The sequence below is a fragment of the Dermacentor albipictus genome, chromosome 1, assembly GCF_038994185.2.
Source record: "Dermacentor albipictus isolate Rhodes 1998 colony chromosome 1, USDA_Dalb.pri_finalv2, whole genome shotgun sequence".
Classification (NCBI taxonomy): Eukaryota; Metazoa; Arthropoda; class Arachnida; order Ixodida; family Ixodidae; genus Dermacentor; species Dermacentor albipictus.
The window spans coordinates 227,955,355-227,981,810 of record NC_091821.1 but is presented as its reverse complement, the minus strand read 5'-3'; the positions used below and the strand labels follow the sequence as shown (position 1 = coordinate 227,981,810).

The following is a 26,456-nucleotide window of genomic DNA, read 5'->3' as shown; positions in this document are numbered from 1 at the left end:
TCCGTCAAAAACAGGCTCTCGCTTGCTTCTTACGAACAAAATTTCTCTTAGATTGTATCGAATATAGCTGTTTTAGGTACTCTTTTCCAGTTGCATGTACGAGGGTTCAGCGATATGCGTTAGTGCTTTGCTTTGCGGATAAAATACGAGCGAAATAAATGCGATAAAGTAAACCGGAAAAAAGGAAATGAAGAAAGAAGATACACAGAAGCGATGAGTATACATCATCGTCCAGAGCAAACACTACGAAAGACACGAATGCTTTCACTCCTCCCAGCCGTGGCGCAGAAGACGCGAGGAAAAAAAAAACAAGTGGGCGGGAGCAGAAAGGGATCAGAGATGGGCGATTAGGCACCCACTTCCGGAGCCCCTTCCGGGCTACTAGTGGGTCTTGGGGCGGCGCGCATCCCTCGCCGCTGGCCTTGAACCGCAGTCTGGGGGGGAAAGGCGCCTCGGCCGGCCCCTCCCCCCTCGCCCGCGGGCGAGGGCCGCCACTCCATTTCACCAACACCTGCGGCTGTGGGACACGAGGAGCACCTTTAAATATAGCACGGGGGAATAGCCGCGCACGCGAAAACGATTGTCATGAAGACTACAAGGGCGCAAAGAGGAAAAAAGCGCGCCGCCGCCGCCGCCGCCCTGGCTGGCTACTTGTGAAGAGCATGCCCCAATTCTCGTACGCCGCTCGATTGCCGCCCGTCTTGATACAAATTTAGCCACGCGTTGCGCGTATAAAGGAGAACCGGTCACCGGAGCCCCTTCAGTCGCTCGCGTTATCGCTGGGGGAGTCCGTCTGAGGAGTTGTCGGCCGCTGCAGCCATGGTGTCCGCGGTGAGTGGCCCACGTGCTCGGATGTGTGCGCCCGGCCCGCAGGGAAAGCAGGGCTCCGCGGCGCTCGGCGCCGGGACCCAGCGGCGCTCTGCTTTCCGCGCGGCCGGAGGGGGACGACGACGAGGGATCGGTGGCCGTGTGCGCGCGCTCTCGACAGCTGCCGTGACCTCGACGGGTCGCGTTCGATGCGCCGGTCAACTTGTCGCGCCGCCGTCACGGGACTCGAAGCGTTGACCTCGGCCGCCCGTCGCTCGGCGCGCTCCTGACGCTTGCGCCGCTCCCGAGCGCTCGGCTCCCGAAGTCCGCTGGTCGAAAAATAGCCCTGCACCCGGGCCAGTAATGTTTCGCCTCCTATGCATCGCGGCTGTAGGTCAGTAGCTTGTGTGCCGGCGAGCGCTTATGGACGGCCTTTCCTCGGTGCCGCGCCCGTGCGTGTATTAACATATCCGCGTCCGAATATAGCGCTATTGCGGTTGACAGCGACAGGTGTCTAAAGACGGGTACCGATGTCGGGAGTCGCCTCGATCGTAACAGGGCCGAGACTTGGGCGACTTGGTGTAATTGCATATTGAAAAGCAGCTCAAGAAAAAGGACGTGGCACGAAAGAACGACAACGATATTAGAAAAGTAACGCCTTTGCTACGCGTCTTCGAAGAACGTATTTTTTCTTTATTGACGAGGTTTCGTTAAATGATCATTTAGTGTCCGCTGAACGGAAGGTTGCGAAATCGTAGTGCCGAATTAAATTTTAATGTCGCAAGGTCCGGTACGTCCAAAGGCTATCACACATGTAAGCTTTACGGCGATAACCTGTACTGAAACGCCGCTTCTGCGAAGAAAATCAATGTATGCTCATCTTGAGTAAGCTTGTTTCAGCGAATGATTTGTCAGCTCACAGATTCTGAATAGCAGCAGTGTTGTACAAGGAATCATCAGTCACTTTGGTCGGCGTGTGATCACAGCCGTCATATATAGCTCAGTGCAGTCACGGTGTGCTCAAACTTCCCCGGAACAGCCTGGGACAAGCTTTGCTCCAAACTAAGTGAGGGCTCATACGATGTGCGAAACAGTTCCACGAATTCGTGCTTGAGATGCCTTATCGAGACCGAGAAGTCTGAAAGCGAACGAGAGAATATTTCCTAAGGCTCGGCTTCCCCAGTCTTCGCAATATGCGAGCTAAAGTTCGCACTGGCCGGCCCTGTCGAGTAGTATGCCTGACAGGACCGGGATGGGATGTGTGCGCGTAATTAGCCTCATGCGTGCCTTACTTTTACGACGTCAGCCAACAAATGTATGCCTTGTTCTGCGCAGCTAAGCCTTGTTACCGCTACTGTGTGCATCTGCGTCGTCCTGTGCGACGATGGCCACGGCATCTACAAGAAGTTCCCGCCGGCATCTTTTACCATCGGCTTCGGTCATGACCATGGTTTGAAGATCGCGCATGGCGGCCTCAAGGTCGGCGTGGGATTCGGGGGCGGCGGCCATGGCGGCGGCATCGGCCTGGGTCTCCTGCACCGCGTGGGCGGCGGCGGCGGCTACGGTGGCGGCGGATACGGCGGCTACGGTGGAGGTCATGGCGGTGGTCATGGCATTAGCATCGGCCTCCTTGGCCACGGCATAAACTTCGGCCACGGTGGTGGCCACGGCGGGGGCTACGGCGGCGGCTATGGCGGTTACGGAGGAGGATACGGGCATGGCTGGTGGTAGAAGCACAAACCACTTTCATCGAATCATCTGCGTTCCCGGTAAGCCACTACTTGTGCCTGAAAACGAGTTGGAGAGGTTGGGGCTCGTGCATAATTAGCCTTTGCGTCAGCGTTGAATTCGAGTTCATTATTTCTTAATTATTATATTTTCTTGGAACACTGAAACGGAAGCTATATAGCAGACGGTAATGAAAGACATCGGCTCTGTGATGCAAGACTGTGTCAGTTTGTTGCATTTTGCGTGGTTCCAGTCTCCTCTTTTAGCTTTTGTGTTCTGCCTGCAAAGTCAAACCGTGCAAGGACACTGCGGTGTGACCGCGCGAAAGCAGCCAACACGTAGTGATGCCGCAAAGCGATTGCCAGCAGCAACGCATATATGGTAGGCTGAACTGTCTGTGATTGGCTGAGAAAACGCTTATGAAAGTTAGAGAAAAAATACAACTGCCTGAATTCACAAGGCACTTCGTACGTCATAGAGATTCGTAAGAAAAGGCGAATCCGGCCGCATAATGATCAACTGTAATTACAAAGGAAAAGCTTCCTGAATCTAGTCCGCGAATCCAGTAACACGCTTACACTCACATTCCGACTCGCTTTTGTTTCAGACATCAGTCGATGATTAGTATGCGAGGAGGCACCCTTGCATAAGCATTCATTACCGGATGGTCCACTGCGTGAGCATCGATAGGCCCGAGATGACCGCAGGAAAGCTTAGCATAACATCGTTCAATTGTTCATATCACAATGAAAATGCACACTATGTGGCTGTAGGAGCTCTCTAGCACTCTTTCTCTCTTTGTGTCTGCTAGCACGCACTCAGATGTGTCCACATGGTGACGAGGAGCGAGTTGTTTTCATGTTTACAAGGCTTTTTTTCTTTGTTAATTTTTTGGTCTTACACGGAAAATGACTTTTGGTGCTCTTCATTTATCATTGAATCTGTAAGCTTGTACGGCGTTTCGCCGCTACAGGCATGCAGACCAATGTCACGATATCAATTACGGAGAATGCCTCCATAGGATAACGTTCTTCATAACTCCGCAACTACTTTGTTGCAGTGAAGGCATGGCTGGGCAACCTCCACAGCCTTCGCATATGCGTCTGCAGTGTATATTCTAGGCGTAATGAATTAAGCAGTCAATGAGTCAATCTAAAGGAAGGTTTTTTGCTCAATAACACTGATGCTCACAAACACTGCGTTAAATAAAGAAAAAGAACGAAAGAAGCACTTAATTTTTACGTTACTATAGCTGAAGTCTTTAAAATGTACGAATTTCGCCGAAATAAGAACGGTTCACACAATCTTTCATGGTAGCAATGGTGTTTGACGCAAAAGCGGATAAAGAAGCTCAGTTGAGTGATGAAACTTTGACAGCAAGGTGACCTTACGCACGGTGAAGCTAGAACAGTGACGCTTTTAGTGTTGCGGTACTATTGCTTTCCAAGCATAGCATTTCACAATCTTAGCATGGCGCAAAATTGGATCAGAAGGTGTGATCGTGTCATTATTTTCGAAATCCTCCTGGTTATACTTGACCTTCGTAAATGTAAACAAATGGAGTTTGGGAAAAGGTGGCGCACGGTGATACCGCGCCGGTGAATTCGGGACGATAGCTTGTTACACACCCTCGATATGTGCTTTACTCTTGATGGAACAATACTCTGCCTCAAGCAACCAGTTGTTCCGTGTCATCCAAAACAAAGGGGGAAACGGGGAAAAACAAAGTCCGAGCACCGGTCGGTAAAACCGTGCGAACCATTTCCCATCTTCGCATTTTCTCTGGGAAAATAAAAGCACACAATTGAAATTTTAAAAGAAAAAAAAATGAACTAGAATAAGAAAATGGATATAGCTCAATGCCCCCGGCTCCCCTCCCCTTCATTTCGGTCATCAACTAAACCTTCTCGCTAATTTGTGTACTGAATAAGTGTAACAATTGGGCGTATTGGTAAATCCATGCTTTCAGTCGAGCAGCGCACATTCTAAGAGAACAAAGACAGGCGATGATGTGACCACGGACGAGGCGCTGAACTTCCGACAAGGCTTTATTACATTTCGGCGCTACATAAGTGCAGTCATATATAACACTGCACGTGCTCAAGGTGCGCCGATTTGCATGTAGTGTGCGTCTCATTGTACTCAAGCATTGTTGGAAGTTTATTGCTCCTTCCCTCTTCGTCCTTCGTGAATGTGCGCTGGACTACAGAGAGTGACGTGTGCACCCGGTCACTGAAGCTTTCGCTCTTTTCTCTGCGCAGCTTCTGGAAGCTGGGAGACGACCATCATCTGTACATTACTGCCATCGTCACACATCTGACACGGCGCCCGTCCAACACCACTTCGTCCCGGGTCCAGCGGTGTTTCGGAGGCGCTGCCCAGGCGGCGAATCTCGAAGGGCGCGTGGGTTGCGTCCAGCGCGTCCATGTTCTCACCTGTCAGTAGCTGAGCTCTGTTCGGGGCGAGCCGACAGGGACGCCCGCGGTGACCAGCTTACGCGCCCACAGCACTGGCATTGCTCAAACGACGGAGGCACGCTCAATGCCCTTGGGCGTCTGTTCTAACAAGAGCTCGAACATACGGCCAGTATTTCTTTAGCTGCTACGCGGAAGCACCTCATTGCGCAGGCCTTCACACAGGGTCGCGACAGATCTTCAGAGACTGTACATAAGGACCGGTTAACGTGTTTGTTCTGCGAAAGGAGCCGAGCAACGTGTTGAAGAAGAGACAAGAGCACTAAGAACATGAATTAATCCGACGCTGGTGAATGACCTCGTCGGTGTCCCGATCCCACTCAATGTGCGGCTGTGGAGCGCAGGCTGGAGGAAATTCCCGTCAGTCAATTCTTTCCTTTAAACTGCGCTCTGCGGCTGTTTCCTGGGTCACCCGCGCACTGTCTTCATTCAGATTTTTCCTTTTCTATCTGATCACGTTGCACTGCTCTTTTTATAAAATCGACTCATTTCATGCCAACCCACACTTGTTAAGCTCGATTAGGTGCCGTGGTTCAACTAAATTTCCTTGACTGCGAAAGCTAGAGCAATAAATTCATGCAGTCTGGGCGAAAAAAAAAAACACATACTGAAACCACTGCGCGGACACGCAAATGAAAAGAGCCTATGTTCACGCTAAGACAGATACCTATTCACTACGGTGTTTCCAAAAAGGTGCTAACTTTATTTTGTTTATGTTGTCTCTCACATCTTTATGTTGGGTATGGCGCGGTCAAACATGGGCTAAACTTTTTTTTTATCATATTCTGGCGTAAGGGTGTTAACTTATTGAGCTGAGCTTTCATTAAAGAACTCCACTGACCATTGTACACACTTTTGTAAAGGTGCGCATAGACATGCATGGGTAACGGTTGTTTAGCACACGTAAGTCGGAACATTGCAACGCAGTTTAATGCATTCCATGAACCGCGGCTAAGGTCTTGCGCGGTTTGTACCGTAACATTCTACCATCTGTATTTTGTTGTTATTGTCACTGCCATTTTCTCTACTACATCCATAACGAAGGTGACATGGAATAGAAACGCGACTTTGACAGTCCCTTTTCTTTATGTTTCGTGTAATTAAACGTGCACGATAATTATCTGTGAGTCGAGTCGCTTCTTTTGCTGTCGTTGAGTGCCTTGCTTTTCTTTTGCGTTCGGTTCTCACGACCACCGTGTCAATGGCATGCAGGTGCGATGTGTACGAGGTGCTCGAGAAATTTCAGCTTCCCTGTTGGGTCGTGCAGAATGACATGGAAGGCAAAGGCTGGATAGCATAAATCATGCCAGCCGGCCAAAGCTCAAACAAAACTAAGCTTAAAAAAGGGGCGAACCCGACATTTTTTCCCAAGAAAGAAGAGTTTGTACGTGCGAGTAATCCATACAGACACCGAGTTCACTACTTGTGTCAGCTGATGTTCTGAGCACGCCTGAATCCCTACGGTAAGTCATTATACCAACACCCGCTTAATGTGAGCATGTGGCTAGCTATTTGATGCAAGAGCGTTAAAGTTACGCCTAAATAACATTGAAACAAGGCGCACCGGCCTTTAAGAAGTTTAAAGACATCTGAATTGATACGAAAACAAATTGACATGTAACAAAAAAAGAAATTGACAAAACATATCTGTGGGAGCGAACCGTACGTGATAGTTCGCCAGTAGCGTACAACGTTTAGTACAATTAGCCCTCGCTCTACTGTCGTTATTTATGTTAAACGGCATGAGCATCATCAAAGAGTACATTCTGGATTGGAGCAAGCGTGAAGGATATTTCGCTTGGAAGCAATAGATCTGGACCTTCCCAGATAGCGTGGACGATTGTTCAGAAAAAAACAGGCGCGCTCTGCGCTATGTACAGCGTGAAGTTAAACACGGTGCCCACAACAACGTTATCTATTGTATTCCGAGCACGTGGAGCTTAAAGACTATATGTGTTGACTCGGTAAAGCAGCTCCTTGAGCTCTCCCTTGTTGTGGTACATATATGGCGAGATAGTGGAAGTTGACATCGGAAGTTGTAGTGCACACCGTTACTATCACTTCCAACTTCAATTTTATAGCCGGTTTCGATAAATTTGGCCGCCCATGAAAGCAAAAAATTCTGACATCTCAACTGCTGCCCTGCGTTCCTGACTACACTGCCTCTGTTGAGTTGTCAAATCTCATCGCTTACCAAATTGGTGATGCGATGATGGCTGCCAATACGGGTGTGCGAATAGTAAGGAAACTACACCAGCTGTGATCTGCGCTTGCACGTCCCAAAGTCATCGGAAAGTAGCAAGAATGCTTTGTCTCCTTAGTTTGTTGCGTTACTGCTGTTCTCTTCACAACTCGACCAACGGGCTTGCTTCCGTGTAGCCGGATGATCACGTGTAGCTTTTGGTGTATTACGCAGGTCACTCGAGGAGGCAGATTTTTCGTCAATTCTTTCAAGGAGCCTCAGCGCCATTTGGCTGGTGGCAAGGAAATCACACAATAGAAACAGGAGAAGATGTGTTCCCCAAAACACGGCATTTATATTAAGGCTGTAAATACAAAGTGACAACACTCACAGGGACAGCACTCCACTTGCAGCAAGTGTTTCTCGCGTGTCCGATGGTTTCTACCACTATTTATCAGCGCAGCCATTTGTACCTGTCACTGAAAGAGAGCTTTCGTGATGTTCAGTGTCTGTCTACACGTTCGTGGCAAAGAAATAACCGCACGTAATGCCCACACTGACTTCGAGATCCCCTCTTTCGCGATACGGTGGCCCGAGAGATACCCCCTCAACGAGTGGTTCTCTTAAGCAGCGATATGTATCTGTACGTACAATACGATACATGGCCTCGTGCAAACGTTGAGCGGCCCTTGCGCTTTTTACCAGCCTGTGTGCGTTGAGTGTGCATTTCTCTGAATGCCCAATGCACTTGCACTAGAGGTCACTGGTGCTGCAACGCGTCAGAATCGGCAGCTTCTTCAGTTCAGTTCAGGAGGACTGCGTACAGGTTGTAGACGCGTTGCAGCTTCGAGCTTGCCGTAGCAACTGTTTAGACTTCAATGGCTCGCTGGTGTTGAGACGAAAAGGAGTGAATTGGGATTGGTTTATGCGGGTCACGTGCCACGACGACGGCGCAAGATCACGCGGACGGGGTTAACGTTCTATGAGGGAAAGGACAAGCCATGGTTTCTTAGCCCTAATTTCGTTCACTCGTTTGCGCAAAATCAGAAGACACATACTATTCGCTGCCCCTCAGCAATTGTATGAAACTGCGTCTTGTCAGAAGTTGGCCGTACTTCCCACTAGACGCAGCTCCTGATGCTCCTCAAACCTGCTGCAGTCGTGTCAATTTCTATTTCAGTCAATCAGAGACAGCCATATGCCGCACACGCCTAAGTGCACATATAGGGTGCCCCACGTAACTTCAGCCAAACCTTAAATATGTGCAAATGCCACGTAGCTGGACAGAACTAAGATGTTGTTTCCCGTTGCTGGTATATACTCATATGATTTTTTTGCATTCCGCCTTATTACATAATTAGTCTTAATTAATTAATCAACTTCTCAAGTATTATAGTAGATAAAAAGTGTCAATGAGAAAATTGTAGAGTGACATGAAAAACTCCCGAAACAGCATTCTGATAATCAATACGTGCTACATACAATGTTTTTCCAAGCCTGAAAGAAGTCCGCGAATGCGCGAAAAATTGCCGCGCGACTGGCCGACCGAGGCACTTTGCGTGTATTCACGGGCTTCTCTCACGCTTGGCAAAACGCTTTCATGTAGCACGTATTGAGAAAGAGAAAGGTTCATTAAGACTAATGATGTAATTAGGGGGAGTGCAAAAAAAAAGTAATAATCTGAGTATCTCCAAGCGACGACAAAAAAAATTAAATTGTTTCTGTCCCCATGTGTATCTTTTTCGTTAAATTTGTTAAACAATTAGTATGAGAAAATGTTTTGATATTTCATGTAAATCCTTCTCAGGGGGGGGGGGGTGGCATAACGAATTTTAAATGAAAATTAAATTTTTAATTTTCTATTAGGATTAAAAATTACTGTTAAAATTTTTGACTTTCATTGCTGAGTGAAATGAACTTATATTTAAAAAATTAATGTTATAGTTTTATCATTAAAATAAATTTAAATAATTCAGCAAACAAAAACTTCGAACCGTTTCAAATTCGTGAGGAGCAGTATTTGCAAATATAGGGACAATAGCCCATGGACTTCCAATATTTGTTGGCCTTAATTTGAACTCGAACGCAGTTAAATATCGCTTTATTTTAAACAGAAAAGAAATTTTCTCAATTGAGCTACGCGCATTTGTATATCTTTAATGTTTGGTTAAATCTGATTAAGAAACGCCAATGTATGAAAGCCTCGAACCCTACAGCGAGAATAGAACTGGCAGAACTTTCTAAGTTAATCGACAAGGGTAAGATAGCTGACTTAAGGAAGCATAATATAGACAGAATTGAGCATGCTCTCAGAAACGGAGTAAGCCTAAAAGCAGTGAATAAGAAACTAGCAATAGGCAAGAATGAGATGTATGGGTTAAGTGACAAAGCCGGCAATATCATTACTAATGTGGATAAGATAGTTTAGGTGGCTGAGGAGTTCTATAGAGATTTGTACAGTACCAGTGGCACCCTAGACGATAATGGAAGAGGGGAATAGTCTAGAGGAACTTGACATCACACAAGTAACGCCGGAAAAAGTAAAGAAAGGCTTGGGAGCTATGAAAATTAGGGGGAAGCCAGCTGGGGAGGATCAGGTAACAGCAGATATTTTGAAGGATGGTGGGCAGATTGTTCTAGAAAAATGGCCACCCTATATACACAATACCTCAGGACCTCGAGCGTACCGGAATCTTGGAAGAACATCAACATAATCTTAATCCATAAGAAAGGGGACGCCAAAGACTTGAAAAATTATAGACCGATCAGGTTACTGTCCGTTGCCTACAAAGTATTTACTAAGGTAATCGCAAATAGAATCAGGAACACCTTAGACTTCTGTCAACCCAAGGACCAGGCAGGATTTCGTAAAGGCTACTCAACAACAGACCGTATGAATACTATCATTCAGGTAATAGAGAAATGTGCGGAATATAACCAACCCTTATATATAGCTTTCATTGATTACGAGAAAACGTTTGATTCAGTCGAAACCTCAGCAGTCATGCAGGCATTACGGAATAATGGTGTAGACGAGCCGTATGTAAAAATACTGAAAGATATCTATAGTGGCTCCACAGCCACCGTAGTCCTACATAAAGAAAGGAACAAAATCCCAATAAAGAAGGGCGTCAGGCAGGGAGATACGATCTCTCCATTGCTATTCACAACGTGTTTACAGGAAGTATTCAGAGACCTGGATTGGGAAGAATTGGGGATAAGAGTTAATGGAGAATACCTTAGTAACTTGCGATTCACTGATGATATTGCCTTGCTTAGTAACTCGGGGGACCAATTGCAATGCATGCTCACTGACCTGGACAGGCAAAGCAGAAGGGTGGGTCTAAAAATTAATTTGCAGAAAACTAAAGTAATGTTTAACAGTCTCGGAAGAGAACAGCAGTTTACGATAGGTAGCGAGACACTGGAAGTGGTAAGGGAATACATCTTAGGGTAGGTAGTGACCGCGAATCCGGATAATGAGACTGAAATAATCCGAAGAATAAGAATGGGCTGTGGTGCGTTTGGCAGGCACTCTCAGATAATGAAGAGTAGGTTGCCATCATCCCTCAAGAGAAAAGTGTATAACAGCTGTGTCTTACCGGTACTCACGTACGGGGCAGAAACCTGGAGGCTTACGAAAAGGGTTCTAGTTAAATTGAGGACGACGCAACGAGCTGTGGAAAGAGGAATGATTGGTGTAACGTTAAGGGATAAGAAAACAGCAGTTTGTATTAGGGAACAAATGCGAGTTAATGACGTCTTAGTTGAAATCAAGAAAAAGAAATGGGCATGGGCAGGGCATGTAATGAGGAGGGAAGATAATCGGTGGTCATTAAGGGTTACGGACTGGATTCCAAGGGATGGGAAGCGTAGCAGGGGGCGGCAGAAAGATCGGTGGGCGGATGAGATTAAGAAGTTTGCAGGGACAGCATGGCCACATTTAGCACATGACCGGGGTAGTTCGAGAAGTATGGGAGAGGCCTTTGCCCTGCAGTGGGCGTAGCCATGATGATGATGATGATGATGATGATGATGATGAATGTTTAGCTCGAGTTACGTGGCACACCCGGTATATCCGTCCCACGTGCTGGTCAGAAGTCCAAAGGGAAGGTGCTTTATGAGGCCCACAGTTGGAGCGCCCACGTTGCGAGCGTTTCTTCTTTTAGCGTAAGCCGCGGTGCGCGGGCTTCAAAAAAAAAAAAAAAGAAAGAAAATAGAAAGAAAGAAAACGTCGTATACGCGTACTATAGTACTGGTCGAATATAACTGGATTGCTTCCTTCCCGGCGGCGTCCAGATCAGCGTCGCGGCTGCTTGCGTCTTGTGCACCGACGTTTCGACACGCTGTCGGATCGTGGTACGGCGCATCTAGGCTCTTTGTGCGAGCATGCACAGACGTCTTAATAACCGAGGAAGCACGTGCGCACCCTACTTGCCCGGTGCGTATGTATAGGATCGCCGCCCTCGCTGGGCGCAGTCCTGACGCGAAGAGTCGTGACATGCACGCACGCTTCAGCTGCGCGCTCGCGGGGCGCCGTAAGAAAAAAAAACAATAACAACAACAAAAAAGAAAGGCTCGCGCTCTTCTGCATACCACGGCCGCGGCTGCCCTATTTCTGCCCACGTCCTGGATGCTCTGCTCGTTTGCGCGAGGAAAGACTCGCCGGCGCTGCGCCTCGCGGAGTCCCATGCTAGAATTTCAGGGTCGCCTCGGGGCGACTGCGGAGAGGGGTACAACGGCCGGAGCCCTTCCTTGCCTTTTAATTACTGCCGCGTCGCGCCGCGGGAGAGGCCGCGCCAGTAGAAGGAAAGTTAACGGGTTTGGGAAAGGCGGCCGGAGGAGGAGGAGGAGGAGAAAAAAAAAGAAAGAGAGCGTGTTTGCTTTTCGAGAAAGTAAACACGTCTTCCTGGATAGCTGACTATCCCGACGGGTTTTTCAGGCGTCGACGATGCGCACTGATGCCGAACGAGAACGGAATCTGTGCGTCTGAGCGCTGTTCTCTCGCCTATAGGCCGCGACGGCCGAACCGCGTCTCCCTGGAGCAGTCTCGCGTTACTTTCCTCCCTGACTTGTGTTGTGCCTGTCTTTTATTTTATTTTTCTCGCCAGTCTCATTACGGCGGCACAACCCCCAATATTGTCTTGTCAAGCAACTACTCGATCTTGGGCTCTTCCGCGTGTACTTTTTTATTTCAGATGGGCCCTTCAGCGTCTTCTAGTCGAAATTCGTGCGGTAGAACATGTGAAGGCGAGGCAGGGGGACCGGAGAGTAATGTACGAATTAATTGCTATTTACAGCGATAATATGTATGAGCTCACTAAAGAAAAAAAAAAGAAAAAGAGGAGACAGAGCTTAGGCTTGAGCGAGGCGTTAGGACCATGCCACCTTGGATAAAAACAGATAATATACCGGGGAAGGAAAGAGAGGAAAAGAAGGAAAGAGAGGAAAAATTACCTATACACGGCAGACACTACAATTCTACTCATTCAATTGGATGACTCTAAGAGGCGGACATTACTTGCGCGAGAAGTCGCAATTAATATTCGACTAATTAAGAAAGTTTTCCAAATTAAGCGTTCAACTAATTACGTTACGGCGCATAATGCAATTTAGGAATTGTATCCAGACAGTTCGCAAAGCGTGTTTGGAATTCTCAGAATGACACCACTTTGGAGATATTCGTTCTCAAAGTGTGTGACGAAGTACATTGGTACTTCAGTTATTTTTGAGCTTCAATGCATAAAACGGCATTTGTATTTAAGAAAATAAGTGATACAGTGAATTTGTGCCGCAACTTTGACGGCACATATATCAATATATAAAAACTGGTGCCATGCTCAGAGTTCGTTCCAAGGGGGTGTGCCTTGCAATCTCTCTGGTTGCAGTTCATAATTGCAGTGTGCCATAAAATAATTATTTACGTACTTTTTTAGCAATATTTAGTTAATTAGTGAATTTCATGCATTTCGACTTGCTGGACAAACAGTGTCCGCCTCTTTGAGCAATTCAGTTCAAATGATTAGTAGCGTGCTATCTGCCACTGTCATTTCGATGCGAAAGCATCAGATGGCCCATTTCGCCGGTGGCGTCTCTAGCAGCGAAACGGCATCTAAATTCCCATTGGCTGCGACGTCACGTCACGAGCGCGCCTCGACGGAGAAGGGCAGGCGAATCGGAACACCTGCTGCTGCATTAGCGTGCCAGGTGTTGCGCGAGGGGAGAGGGTGTCGCCATAACGCCACGTCACCAGCGCGCCTCGATGGAGCCGATACGGCGATGCGACGCCGTGTGCCGACGCTGTTCTCTGGTTTCTTGCGTTATCCTTGCGTTCCAGGCCCGCGCAAGCTCTCGCCTGCGTTCTAATTGCGCCGCGGTAAGGCCACATCAAATTGCGCCAAGCGTCTCTACGCGCTTGCTTGCCCACGAGGAGTTACTAACTCAAGGGACCCCTCAGCGGCGTTCAATTGGACATTAATGCTTTCACATTCACAACTCATGAGAAGTGCTTAGGTATCCTCGGATTTTTACAGCGAAGCTGTATACGGCTAGCCGATTCGTCCACCTATCCGTCTGTCAGTCGCCTGTCCACCTATCCGGCGCAACTCCATTCGCATGCGCGAAAGAAAAAAAAAAGCGAGGAAGAGGCGCGCGATTGATAGTGACGACGATGACAGTGACGTCGTTGCTCTTCGTTGCAGCCGAGCGCGCGCGCAGCAGTTTCTCTCCGGCTCCGAAATGGGTATAGGCTACGCGTCATACGTACTGCTGAGGAGCAGGCAGATTTCGATCAACAACGCCGCGAGCAGAACGGGGAACAAGCTCGCCTATATAGCCTATACCAAGCCGTCGTCTAATGAATCGTCGAGATTAACCCAGTGATAAAAACTTTGATTCTGTCGAAACCTCAGCAATCATGGAGGCATTACGGAATCAGGGTGTAGACGAGCCGTATGTAAAAATACTGAAAGATATCTATAGCGGCTCCACAGCCACCGTAGTCCTCCACAAAGAAAGCAACAAAATCCCAATAAAGAAAGGCGTCAGGCAGGGAGATACGATCTCTCCAATGCTATTCACAGCGTGTTTACAGGAGGTATTCAGAGACCTGGATTGGGAAGAAATGGGGATAAAAGTTAATGGAGAATACCTTAGCAACTTGCGATTCGCTGATGATATTGCCTTGCTTAGTAACTCAGGGGACCAACTGCAATGCATGCTCACTGACCTGGAGAGGCAAAGCAGAAGAGTGGGTCTAAAAATTAATCTGCAGAAAACTAAAGTTATGTTTAACAGTCTCGGAAGAGAACAGCAATTTACAATAGGCAGCCAGGCACTGCAAGTCGTAAGGGAATACATCTACTTAGGGCAGGTAGTGACTGCGGATCCGGATCATGAGACGGAAATAATCAGAAGAATAAGAATGGGCTGGGGTGCGTTTGGCAGGCATTCTCAGATCATGAACAGCAGATTGCCATAATCCCTCAAGAGAAAAGTGTATAATAGCTGTGTCTTACCAGTACTCACCTACGGGGCAGAAACCTGGAGGCTTACGAAAAGTCTCCTACTCAGATTGAGGACGACGCAACGAGCTATGGAAAGAAGAATGATAGGTGTAACGTTAAGGGATAAGAAAAGAGCAGATTGGGTGAGGGAACTAACGCGAGTTAATGACATCTTAGTTGAAATCAAGAAAAAGAAGTGGGCATGGGCAGGACATGTAATGAGGAGGGAAGATAACCGATGGTCATTAAGGGTTACGGACTGGATTCCAAGGGAAGGGAAGCGTAGCAGGGGGCGGCAGAAAGTTAGGTGGGCGGATGAGATTAAGAAGTTTGCAGGCACGGCATGGCCACAATTAGTACATGACCGGGGTTGTTGGAGAAATATGGGAGAGGCCTTTGCCCTGCAGTGGGCGTAACCAGGCTGATGATGATGATGAAAAACTGGCGCCGCACTTTTCAGTTTTGCTGTTTAAGCATCTGTACGGAGTGCTTGGGCGGTGATATACATATTTTTTTAATTTTGTGCAGTTAAAGAAAAAAAGAGGGATATGGCACATACGTCTACCGACGTCATTCATGTGACAATGAATGCACAAGTACAAGACGCCCTAAAGGTTTTTTGTGAGTAAAATTAATTCTAAGAGGTCCAAATACAAAAAAAAAATAATAAAGGAACCGTGTAACAGTGTAGATGATTGTTTCTAGCAGTGAATACGTTTGTAGTATAGTTAACAAAACTGAATACGTCATTGACCTCTGAGCTAACAGAATTAAATGTGACACAGCAGTCGTGTCACATTTGAAGGTCACAGTCTCGACTGATGCGTTGTCGCGCAGTGCATCGCAGATAAGCGAAGCGTGTTTGCTGATAACGAGGGCTCCGATGCGCTGAGAGTCGGTGCGTCAGTGTTTCACCAGCAGCCAACGAAGAGTAGCACCATGCCGAAAGTGGTCTTCCGTAGTGGTCTTTTGTGCCGCAAACAGGCAGGGTCACCAACGACAAGTGTACCGGTACCGACGACTGCTGTCGGAGCTGGTATCGCACGCAGGACAAAGGACCGTTGCATGCCGAGAAGTGCCATATTGATGACGGATGGTTCATCTTCTGACGCCGTGCACGGCAAACGACTGTCGGCGGTACCTTCTGAAGAGCGACCGCCTTCGTCGTTGTTTGGCTAGCTTGTAAACGACAAATGATCGACGCAGGCGCGGTGTCATTGCGCATCCTTGTCGAGTCCGTATACTACTACTGACTGCTATAATAATAATAATAATAATAAAATTAATAATAATAATAATAATAATAATAATAATAATAATAATAATAATAATAATAATAATAATAATAATAATAATAATAATAATAATAATAATAATAATAATAATAATCTCGGACAACTTTCTATGGCAATGAAGGAAAAGCTAGAGGGACGCAGCTTCTGCACCCGTATTACTGCACTAAGTTTACCTGCCGCGTTTGAAACAAGTCTTTTGCTTTCTTGGAACAAAGACAATCAGGGAAGCTTCCACCAGCGACGGTTTCACATTTGCCTAAAAGAGAAAACGAAAAGCAGCAATATAAGACAGAACACTAAGTCGTGCATTTTGTCTTATTTCGCTGTTGAAAATGAGATTTTTATATTTTATCTTCCTCAGTTTAACCTACGGCTGATTAAGAAGGTGGAGCCTTTCTTTTTCAAGAGTGCTCTTTGGTTGTGTGCTCTTTGGCTCCATAGTTTCCCCTTTATTGTCACAGAAAGTTATCCGCGAGCTAGGATGTTATAATAATATTTAGGGTTTTACGTGCCAAAACCACTTTCTGATTATGAGGCACGCCGTAGTGGAGGACTCCGGAAATTTAGACCACCTGGAGTTCTTTAACGTGCACCTAAATCTAAGCACACGGGTGTTTTCGCATTTCGCCCCCATCGAAATGCGGCCGCCGTGGCCGGGATTCGATCCCGCGACCTAGTGCTCAGCAGCCCAACACCATAGCCACTGAGCAACCACGGCGGGTGAGGATGTTATATACTTAAACATTACCTCCTTGTCAGCAAATATAGTCGAAAGTATGTAAGGTACATGGCCTGCGACATGAGGCCGATACCGATCGCCCGGGTAATGCAAGCTAGAATGCTGGGTGAGTTAGTATGCCTTCATATCTGGGAGCGCGAAAGGAGACACTGGCGCAAGGAAAGGTGAGGCCACAAGTGCATTACTGAATTAAAATTTAATGACGGAAGTAAACATATCTACACAGCGAAAAACCTATTCTGCGCACGCGCTTTCATGTAGCTGCGTGACCGAACTTTTATTTCGCGGATAAGTATGAATCAAGAAGCAAGTTCGCTTCTCACCAGCAGTACCAGCAGTAAGATTGGCTCAGATACATACTGCACGTACACCGATTACATGGCGCGCCCACAGTGCCGTAAAGAGAGCGCAGAATGTTTAAAGAGAAAAAGAATTGCGACTTTTAATAAACCGCAGTTACGTAACTGCGGTTTATTACCATGAAACACATAGCAGCAAAAGGTCGCATCTGGCAGAAAGCACAGGGTTCTTTCTGCCACGTGTGTTTCATCTTGTTCTTCAGTATGTCAAGGCACGCTGCACGCAGATGCGGCCTTTTGGTGCTATGTGTTTCATAATTTAAAGAGGAAAAGAAAAGTTTTGCTGCTATGTGTTTCAGAAATTATGGGAGCGGCACATATGCGCAGACTTGGCCTAGACACGTGTGTAAGTGAGCCTTCGGTGGCTCTCCTAGATAAAGAAACCCGGTTTTCGATTCACCAGCGGTAGTTGTTTTTTGCCCCTTGGTACTTTCCATAGTCACCTTGGAAAGTCATCCATAGTACTTTCCATAGTCATCTATAGATGACTATGGAAAGTACCAAGGGGCAAGAAACAACTATCGCTGGTTAATCAAAAACCGGGTATCTTTATCTAGGAGAGCCACCGAAGGCTCATTTACACACTTACTTACTCAACTACTCACTACTCACTACTTACTCAACTATGCATCCCTTCGTGGATGCAAAGGAGAAGGAAACCTGCGCTTTCATTGATGTCCTTGTGGGAAAAACAAAAATTAAGTATATAATGCAACAAGTTGCATTATATGCAACAACAAGTACAACACGACTTCGGGTGCAAAGCAGGTCGCAGGTTACAGCACGGAACTCATTAGGGATGTCCCGTGGCACCCCAAACCAGTGATGCTGGCAGCGGTGAACAACGCACGGTGTGCAGTACTCGAAGGCCGCGCTAACCAGGTCGCCGAAAGCTAAAGGCACCGCCAAATTATCTCTTTCGTCATCCTTCACATCTGATCATCTTCGCTTTTCACCGGCGTTCGTTCCACACGGTCTCCGCTGCTGTGGCTTTCTCATCGCTTCCAGTGCTCGATGCAACCGGCTTTCGGCGACACGGTCGTTGTGTGGCCTGCGACCACTACGCTGGGCTGGCTACCACTACCCACAATTGCTGTGACGTAACCACCGGACTGATTCAAGCCCGAAGTCAGAGTGCACGTGCCACTCGTTTTGAATGATTCGTAAAATAATATAATATTTGCTGTGCTCTCGAGAATTGAGGCTTCATGCCATAATCTTAGCAAAATAACTTCTTAAGTTATTTATTTATTAAATAATACAGGTCCTACTCTTTTTGAAGCTGAATACACGGCCTAGAAACGTCCCGTACGTGGAGGTGTTTTGTAGATTTCGGCAGGGGCCGAGTCTGAAAGTATCAATGCCCGGTGACGTGATATAGCTAATGTGAAACTTCACCCAGGGCTGTGGTTAGGAAATGAAACAAGAGAGGGTGAGTGTGTCGGGTGAGCATTCGAATTCAGAAGCGAAGAGCCTTGCATCACACATAAGGTCCAACTGGACAGCACGTCCTCCTTCAGCTATCACGTTGTAGGCTGACGTACATGTACATTCTGGGCAGACCTAGGCATGTACGCGGCGCATCTACTTATCTACTAGCGAGTGCAGGCAGAAACGGGACATGTTTGTGAGCACCGGCATCATGCAACCCGTAAAACCAGCAATGAGTGCCTGCATAGTAAAGCTGCGGCAGAGAAGAGATGGCTCAGTCACATCGTCTACCGCAACTGTCCGCAGAAGAATAAAGCAATTGTATTTTGCGTGAGTGCAAGAACACAGGGGACTTTTCAAAAAATATTGCCACGAGAAAAGCATGCTGTCAGTATCTGTGCTCACTTTTTGAAGCGGCCTGTCATCGCCGCATTGGTGTGAGATTAAGTAAAAGCGTTGTATGTGTCTCGGCAACACCGTAGTGTCGGGTGCAACTGCGGTAGCGTTGATGTCCCCTCTACTGTGGCGACACCTTGTTGCTAAAACAGTCCATATGACGCTTAGTATTCTACATTTGTCAATAAAAGCGCTGTACAAGGCTTAAAGCACCTTCGAATACTTGGATAACCTTGGTAGCAATACCTAATTCTCTTACCTTTTATCAACGCTAAGCGCATCGCGTCTGTTGTTCACTGGATGTTATTAAGAGTATGTATGCAGTGGTGGGAGAACTCTTTCTTTCGTCTTCTTTCTTTTTTTTTCCTTAATTAAGCTCCCTGTCACCTCCATGTGTGGCAGCTAGCTGTTAAAGTATTGTCAAGAATAATGCGTGCTTTACACTTTGCTGATATCGTGTATGTGATTCTGCACTCTCCGGTCTCCTGTCCAAAGCCTGGAGTCACTAGTCCGAACCGCCTGCGAGTTGTTTATGGCTGTAAAGTGTGCTTCTCCGTACAACAGCGTGTACTGCAACAAAGCCATTAAACCATGCTAGCGCGTATAAAGGCACGCACGGAAAAAAGGCCGCCCGGTCCTTCATTTTCGAATACTTCTCCATACGAATGGGTTCAGTGCAGCGCAAATTGCACACGGATCCAGAAGAGTGACAAAACACATACCCAGCGCTTTGCATGAGCCTGTCACGCTTCCGGTTAGTGTCCGTGGGCTAGTGGTGCTATATCGAACGCTTTCGTTATGTCGTACAAACAGGCCCACACCACAGCCTTGGCAGATTTCGCTGTAGGTCTTCTTTCTCCCTCGTGCGGGGCGATAATGTTAGTCTTTCGAGGCTTCGCGCCTGGATGGCCCATTTCCTCGACATCATACGTTAACCCGTAGTACCGCCTCAGTAGTGGCCAGACGTTGCGAGATGTCACAGCCCTGTTAGCCGACCCTTACTGAGGGGCCATCTGTCATATTATGCTGAATGCTCCGGACATATGGGATCATCTAACCTGAGCAGCGTTGTGCTTGTTCAGTATTTTGTGCAGCCAACAACATCTCCCTGCGAGTTTCCCCGCCCCAGCCCACAACTTTATGCTTTGCCGTTCTCGAGTGCATTTCCTTTTTCTTGACACCCAATCTGTTACTCTAACAGAACGACACTTACGTGTTCTACGTATTACGTGGCAGGCCCGACTCCACATGTTCCTCTTAATATCATCTGGAACAGGGGTCTCCAAACTTTTTGGCCAGAGGGCCGGATTGGCAACCAGTGGCGCTGTGAAGGGCCGGGCCATAAAGAACTAAATATAATTTTCAGAAAATAAATTAGTAATCATAAGTACTGGCAGTTGGGTGCATTGGTAATCCATACTCAAGGAAGAATGGCGCAAACGAACAGGGACGAGAAAGAAAGAAACAACAGACGTTTTTCTTTTTTTCTCGTCCTAAATCCTAAACACAAGTTGTCGACCACAACTTGTGGAATACAACAAAACATAACTTGTAGAACATGTAGGCAGCAAGACATGCATACTATTATCGTATTTTTCATCCGAAACAAGCCAAATAAAGCTATTTGCTTTGAGGCTTTGCTCAGGTCCACGCTCCTCCCTGATGTTGCCGCCTGAGGTTTCGAAGGCGCGTCCAGAATTGCGGCGCCATTTCTACTCTCACGAGGAGCTCCACAGTTTTTGTTGGGACTGCTGGTTACGTGACCGGGGCTGGCCAAGTTTGCTGCCGTGGAGAGAGCGAGACAGAAGAAAGGCGAAAGGCAGGGAGGTTAACCAGAGGGGAAGATCCCGTTTGCTACCCTACGCTGGGAAGAGAGGGGAGGGGGAGGTAGAGTGATCGGAACGTAGAGAGAGAGAAAAAAAATAAAGGAGCACAAATACACAATCACAGTCGGTCACTGTCGCCGCATAGCAAAGTAGCACTTGTAGCACTATAAACATCAGTTCAGGATACAGCCGCTTGTACAAGTCTGTTGTCCTTAAAAACTTCAACAGGGCCCGTCAAGGAATCTTGAACATTGCCCCTTCGGCTATCTCTTGAACTTCACCGTAATGCATCAGCGTAGCTCAATGAACAGCATTTTTCAGAAACTGTTATCTCAGAAGGCCACCCAAATTTCAGCAACTTTCAGTCAGCAACGTCGACAGGCTACGCCCTTTTATTAACAGGCATATTCACGGTACTTTGTAGTGACGTCTTTGCTGCGTTATATCAGTATTTCGGTCAGGATTAAAACACTGTTATAATGCTGCAGGAATGCTACGAATAAGGGCCGTAAATATGCATGTTATTAGACGGGTATACCCTCTCGACGCTGCTAGCAAGAGTTGTTGAAATTAAGGTGGCCTTTTAAAATATTTTTACAAATGCTGGTCAACGCTAGTGCGCTGCGGTGAAGTTTGATAGATGGCTGCAGGAGCAATGTCTTGAATGTCTGGGTATGTGCCAGACTTGTGCATCTCACAGAAAAAGTAACCAATTAAAATTACAATTTTTTCATTCAAAACAGCAATTGATTGCAGTTACTAATTACTGCACCACGAAAGTAACTGAGGAATTACTGAAAAGTAATGGATTATTTTTACATTACTTTCCTCCGAACGTTTTATTAACATTGCACAAATACAGCAACTATAACTAATGCCAATGTTATATGCTTATATGTTATATGCTAATGTTACTATGCTTTATTATTATTTGTATGCTTATCCTGCTTGGGCCACACCAAGGCCTGCAGTATTGTATAAAAAAAGAAATGAAATAACGAGTTGGCCCGGCACTTTCAGGGCGTCCTCTGGATGCGCTCGCAAACGTCTCTGCACGCTCTGCTATCGTCTTCACTATCAATTGCTTTTCAACATTTTCGTAGGTTATCTTCAATCGTTTTACTCTCAAGGCACCAACAAAGACTCTGAAAACTCGTTCGATGCGCGCGCTGGAGGGCAGGGCGATGTTGTAATGTACGAACGCCACGGGCGCAAGATTGTGATTTCTCAATGCCGCAATGCTCGCTGTTCGGGTTCTGTATGAAGCGTAGTGCTTCATTAGTGCTAGGTCTCCAAGAAGACACTCTAGGTAGGGCGGATGTAAAGCTGAAAAAAAAATTCGTCCGTACGTGATTTCCTGGCATTGACGTCTGAAAGTGGCCGTCGATGCGGAGGTATACCCGCCAGTGCCCGCTTGATTCGTCGGCCAACATCTGGTGGAGCGGTATGAGACGAGAAGACAAATACTGAGCACCCAGGGTTGCCAGTCTGAACATGTGCGTCCACGAATATTCTGCGTAGCACGAGCGCGGACATTTTACTGTAGTTCCCACCAAATTCAAGTTCTTCCCGTACTGTCGCCTCTAACAGCTTGTCTCGTCAGTGAAGTAACCGGTTACATGTAATTGATTACCGAAGAAAGCAATTGAAATACAGTGAGCGTCACTGAGTAAAAAATGTAACCGATTAATTACGAAACTACCATAAAATGTAATTGATTACAAGTAAATAATTATAAGTAATTCGTTACGCACAAGTCTAGCTATTGGCGCTACGGAAGCTTTTCAGGGAAGAACGGTCTACCTACGGGCCGGCCGTAATCCAAAGGACTGCCTCCGGGCGCGAGCCAGTAGGGAGACCTCTGGGGGCCGGATCCGGCCCGCAGGCTGTGCTTTGGAGACTCCTCAACTAGAATATCAGCTACAGCCGCATGCTCTCGGATCCGTACAGACGTTTTGCTGTCTCTTAACGTCACAACTATAATTTTTCGTCCATCCTTCGTTGCGCGGTCCGTATTTATCAAGCTTCTTGTTTATCCTCCAAGTTTCAGATCCATATGTAAGTACTGGGAGAACATAACTGTATATACGCTCTCTTTTCAAGGATATGGGTAAGCTCCCGGGCACATCACTTCGGAGTGCCTGCCAAGTGCGCACCAATCCATTTTTTATTTGAAAATTTCTTAGTTATGATCCAAGTCCTCCGTGAATCATTGAGCTAGATATTATACGTGTCATTGCACACCCTCATGAGCAGAACTACCCCATCACCCACTTTTATTTCCATTAATTTATCGTTTTCTATTTCATTTATTAAGCACAAGTAATTTCTCCTATGTTGTCCTTGGTGTCAGTGTTTGTTGGCTTCTTATGATGTATCGTTTGTTGTGAGTCATTTCAAGCGTTGTTGAACAGAACACTATCATCTGCGATCCGCAGGTCTTTAAGGTATACTCCCTGTTGATCCCAGCACCAAATCTGGTCCTCAATCTAATATTTTGAATCATTCTTCCAAGCATGCTGTGAAAAGCATTGGAGAAATTGTCCCCTTGCCTAGCATCCTTCTTGATAGGTACGTTTAAGCTTTTTACAAAAATAATTGTGGTAGCCGCGGAATCTCTGTAAATACTTCCTAATATATTCATGTATGCTTAGTCTACTTCTTGACTATGCCCTGCCTCCATGGCAGCTGATAATTCTACTAAATCGACCACTTCTTTTGTAATCTATGAAGTTCATGCACAAATATTGATTATACCCCGCAGACTACTCAGTTACTTGACTTATTACATGGACGTTATCCATTGTCCAATATATTTTCTATAGCTAGCCTGTTATCTGAGTTGGTTAAAAGCAAGTGTTGTCCTGATCTTGCTCGACGTTACCTTAGTAATTCTTTTCAATACCGAAGCAAGCTAATAGGAGTATGGTGCGGCCGTGGCTAGGAGAGGAGCCACATGCTCACCTCCACTCCCCTTGCGCGTGCTTGATCACGTGACCTCCAACATTAGGCGCGCGTCAAGCCGCCATCCATTTCGGCTCACCCTCTCACGCTTTCCCTTGCACCCACAGCATACGGCGCACGGAGCGTGATCCTCTCGCACTTGGACTTTATACGGAACCTCACGGCGTCGACAACGGGGAAAGTTCACCCGGAGGATCCATATAATTACTATCACAATAAAGAGAGGAAACGGCCGTAGCTGATATTCTAGTTGAAATTGAGAAGTGACGTTGGGCGCAGATCATATAATACGTAGGACAGATAGTCAATGCCTTGTCAGAGTAACGGAATTGGTTACAAGGACGCTAAACGCAATCGAAGCTGGCAGAGGACTACGTGGTGTGACGAGATTGTAAATATGGAGGGCATAGAATTGAGTCGGCTGACGCAAGAAAGGAGTAGTTCGAGATTGCTGGTAGATGCCTTCACCCTGAAGGGCACGTGGAATGAGCTGATTAAGGTATTTTGCAGAGTGCAGAATAAAACATACAGATTCCAATCAGCTATAGTGTCGTCTCCTCAATTGTCCACGCCTTTTCAATATGGAGGCGCAATCATCATGGCCGTTCAACATGCTGCGTGGGCCTGATAAGCCGTGCCCCGAAACATTAAACGCCCTAAGCGCACAGCTACGCGAACTCTGGTACTTTGTGGCCCATCATATATACATAAAAGTCGCGTCGCGACACTCCCCTTCTTATGCTTGCAATACTGCTCATCAGCTGTAAATTGATGGGAATTACTGACGCTGGCTTCTCCGCAAGACTTTGTTTATTGTGGAAAAGCCAGCTTTGAAGGAGATATATTTATATTTCTTTGTGAGCAACGTAACATTTTCTAAGCCGCCTCAACGTTAGCATTACAAGCTATCACCAGCAAAATTGGAGCTTGCAATATTAGTTATTCCAGCAGATTCAACGGAGTAAAGTCAGAATGCTAATTTTGAAGTAGTGGGGGATTATATCTAAGTTTTGCAGAATTTTTAAAACACGTGCACTTGTGGCAGATAGCATAATTCCATTCCTTGAGTTGCAATATTCAAAGAGGCGGACATTACTTGCACAGGAAATCAAAACACATATACTATTAATTAACAAAGTTCACTAATTATCTTCTTAATTAATTACTTTATGGTACATATTGCAATTTACTAATTGTATCCGGTGATACCGCAAGGCGTATCCACTTGGAATGAATTTTCAGTGTGACGCCAGCGTCGAGATATTAATTCTCAAATTATGAGACAAAATACATGGGCGTTACAGTTACCTTTGTGTTTCGATGCATAGAAGATAGTTATGTTTAAAAAATAAGTGGAACAACAGTGCAGTTTTACAGCGAGTTTGATGGCGCATATCACAAAACCGATGTCATACTGGAAATGCACTCCAAGTAAACGCGCCTTGCAAACTCAGCGGTTACAATTTGTAAATTTCAATATGTGCCGTAAAGTAATTATTAAAACACGTTGGCGGGCTAGTTCGTTAATATCCATGATAGAATGCATAAGCGCGACTGAACGAGGACGTAGAAAGAAACAGATACACAGAGACAGCGCTTCTCTGTGTACCTATTTCTTTCTACGTCCTCGTTCAGTCGCTCTTATACACTCTAATTCTTAAAGACGTTAATTAGTGTTCTTTTAGCTAGTTCAATATGTCTATTGATTTCTCGTGGAAGTAATGTCCACCTCTTTGCATAATCCATCTCAAGGACTAGAATTACGTTATCTGCCACAGGGGATATTTTAGAAAGTCCGAAAAGTTTCCCCGCGTATATAGTATACACGGAGTTGAAGCCTAGTGATGTCAGTATGTTGTATCGATATCTTAAATGAAAAATGGCACCTAAAGGATGCGGACGCGTTACTATACAATGCCGAGCTAAAAGCTGCGTAAACGTTCACCCATTTTCAACACCAAGATTCCGGTTCAAGCGAATCACGGCGCCATCTCACGGCCATTCGCTGCGTGACGCCGCGTAAAGGAAGGCACTAATAGAAATTAAATCTTCCACGCGAAAAAGCGCGATTCATTTGCGCTCACCTGTTCATGTATACATCTTTCGCGGATTCACTGCGAGAGAGTCCATTGTAGCAGCGATGTCTTCTCTATCCCATTTGGCAATTACTTCCCCTTCGTAGATTAAGTACAGCGAGCTACCGAGGCAACTTGATACCGCGCGAGGGCGCCTATGAGCAGAGCCCTCTCAAAAATGAAATGCTATATTATTAAAAGTCTTCATATATGGTTCACATAGGCGAAAAGTTTTCATTTTCCCGGGCGGGGGCTGGCAGCTTTCCGAACCCCATATGTGTGTGCGTGTGTGTGTGTGTGTGTGTGTGTGTGTGTGTGTGTGTGTGTATATATATATATATATATATATATATATATATATATATATATATATATATATATATATATATATATATATATGTACATACATATTTCTTGCACTTGCACAAACTTCCTGTGACCTCGAAGAATTGGTCAATGAAGTGAGGGCCTTATATGAGAATTTTCAAGACCTCATAGCAGGAGACAGTTCAATTTCACCGCCTGAGTCCTCTCGCAACACCAAGAATCTGGCGTCTCTCGGTAGTGTAATCTTCGTTCCTGTAATTGTCGTATACTTTGCCATCACTAATACTGCTTCGCCTTTCCGGCGAAACTGCAGCCTCTATCTCTCTCACACTTTTCTTTTTTTCTGTG

The 26,456-nt window shown here is 46.3% G+C and overlaps 1 protein-coding gene across 1 annotated transcript; it reads left to right on the top strand.

Moving 5' to 3' along the window:
- The first annotated feature begins 710 nt into the window (after positions 1-710).
- On the top strand, positions 711-6,115 carry LOC139054253 (keratin-associated protein 19-2-like). Its single transcript, XM_070530978.1, has 3 exons — positions 711-831; positions 2,143-2,576; positions 4,797-6,115. The coding sequence occupies exons 1-2, from the start codon at positions 820-822 to the stop codon at positions 2,536-2,538; spliced, it is 408 nt and encodes a 135-aa protein (XP_070387079.1). The 5' UTR covers positions 711-819; the 3' UTR covers positions 2,539-2,576; positions 4,797-6,115.
- Positions 6,116-26,456: the final 20,341 nt, after the last annotated feature.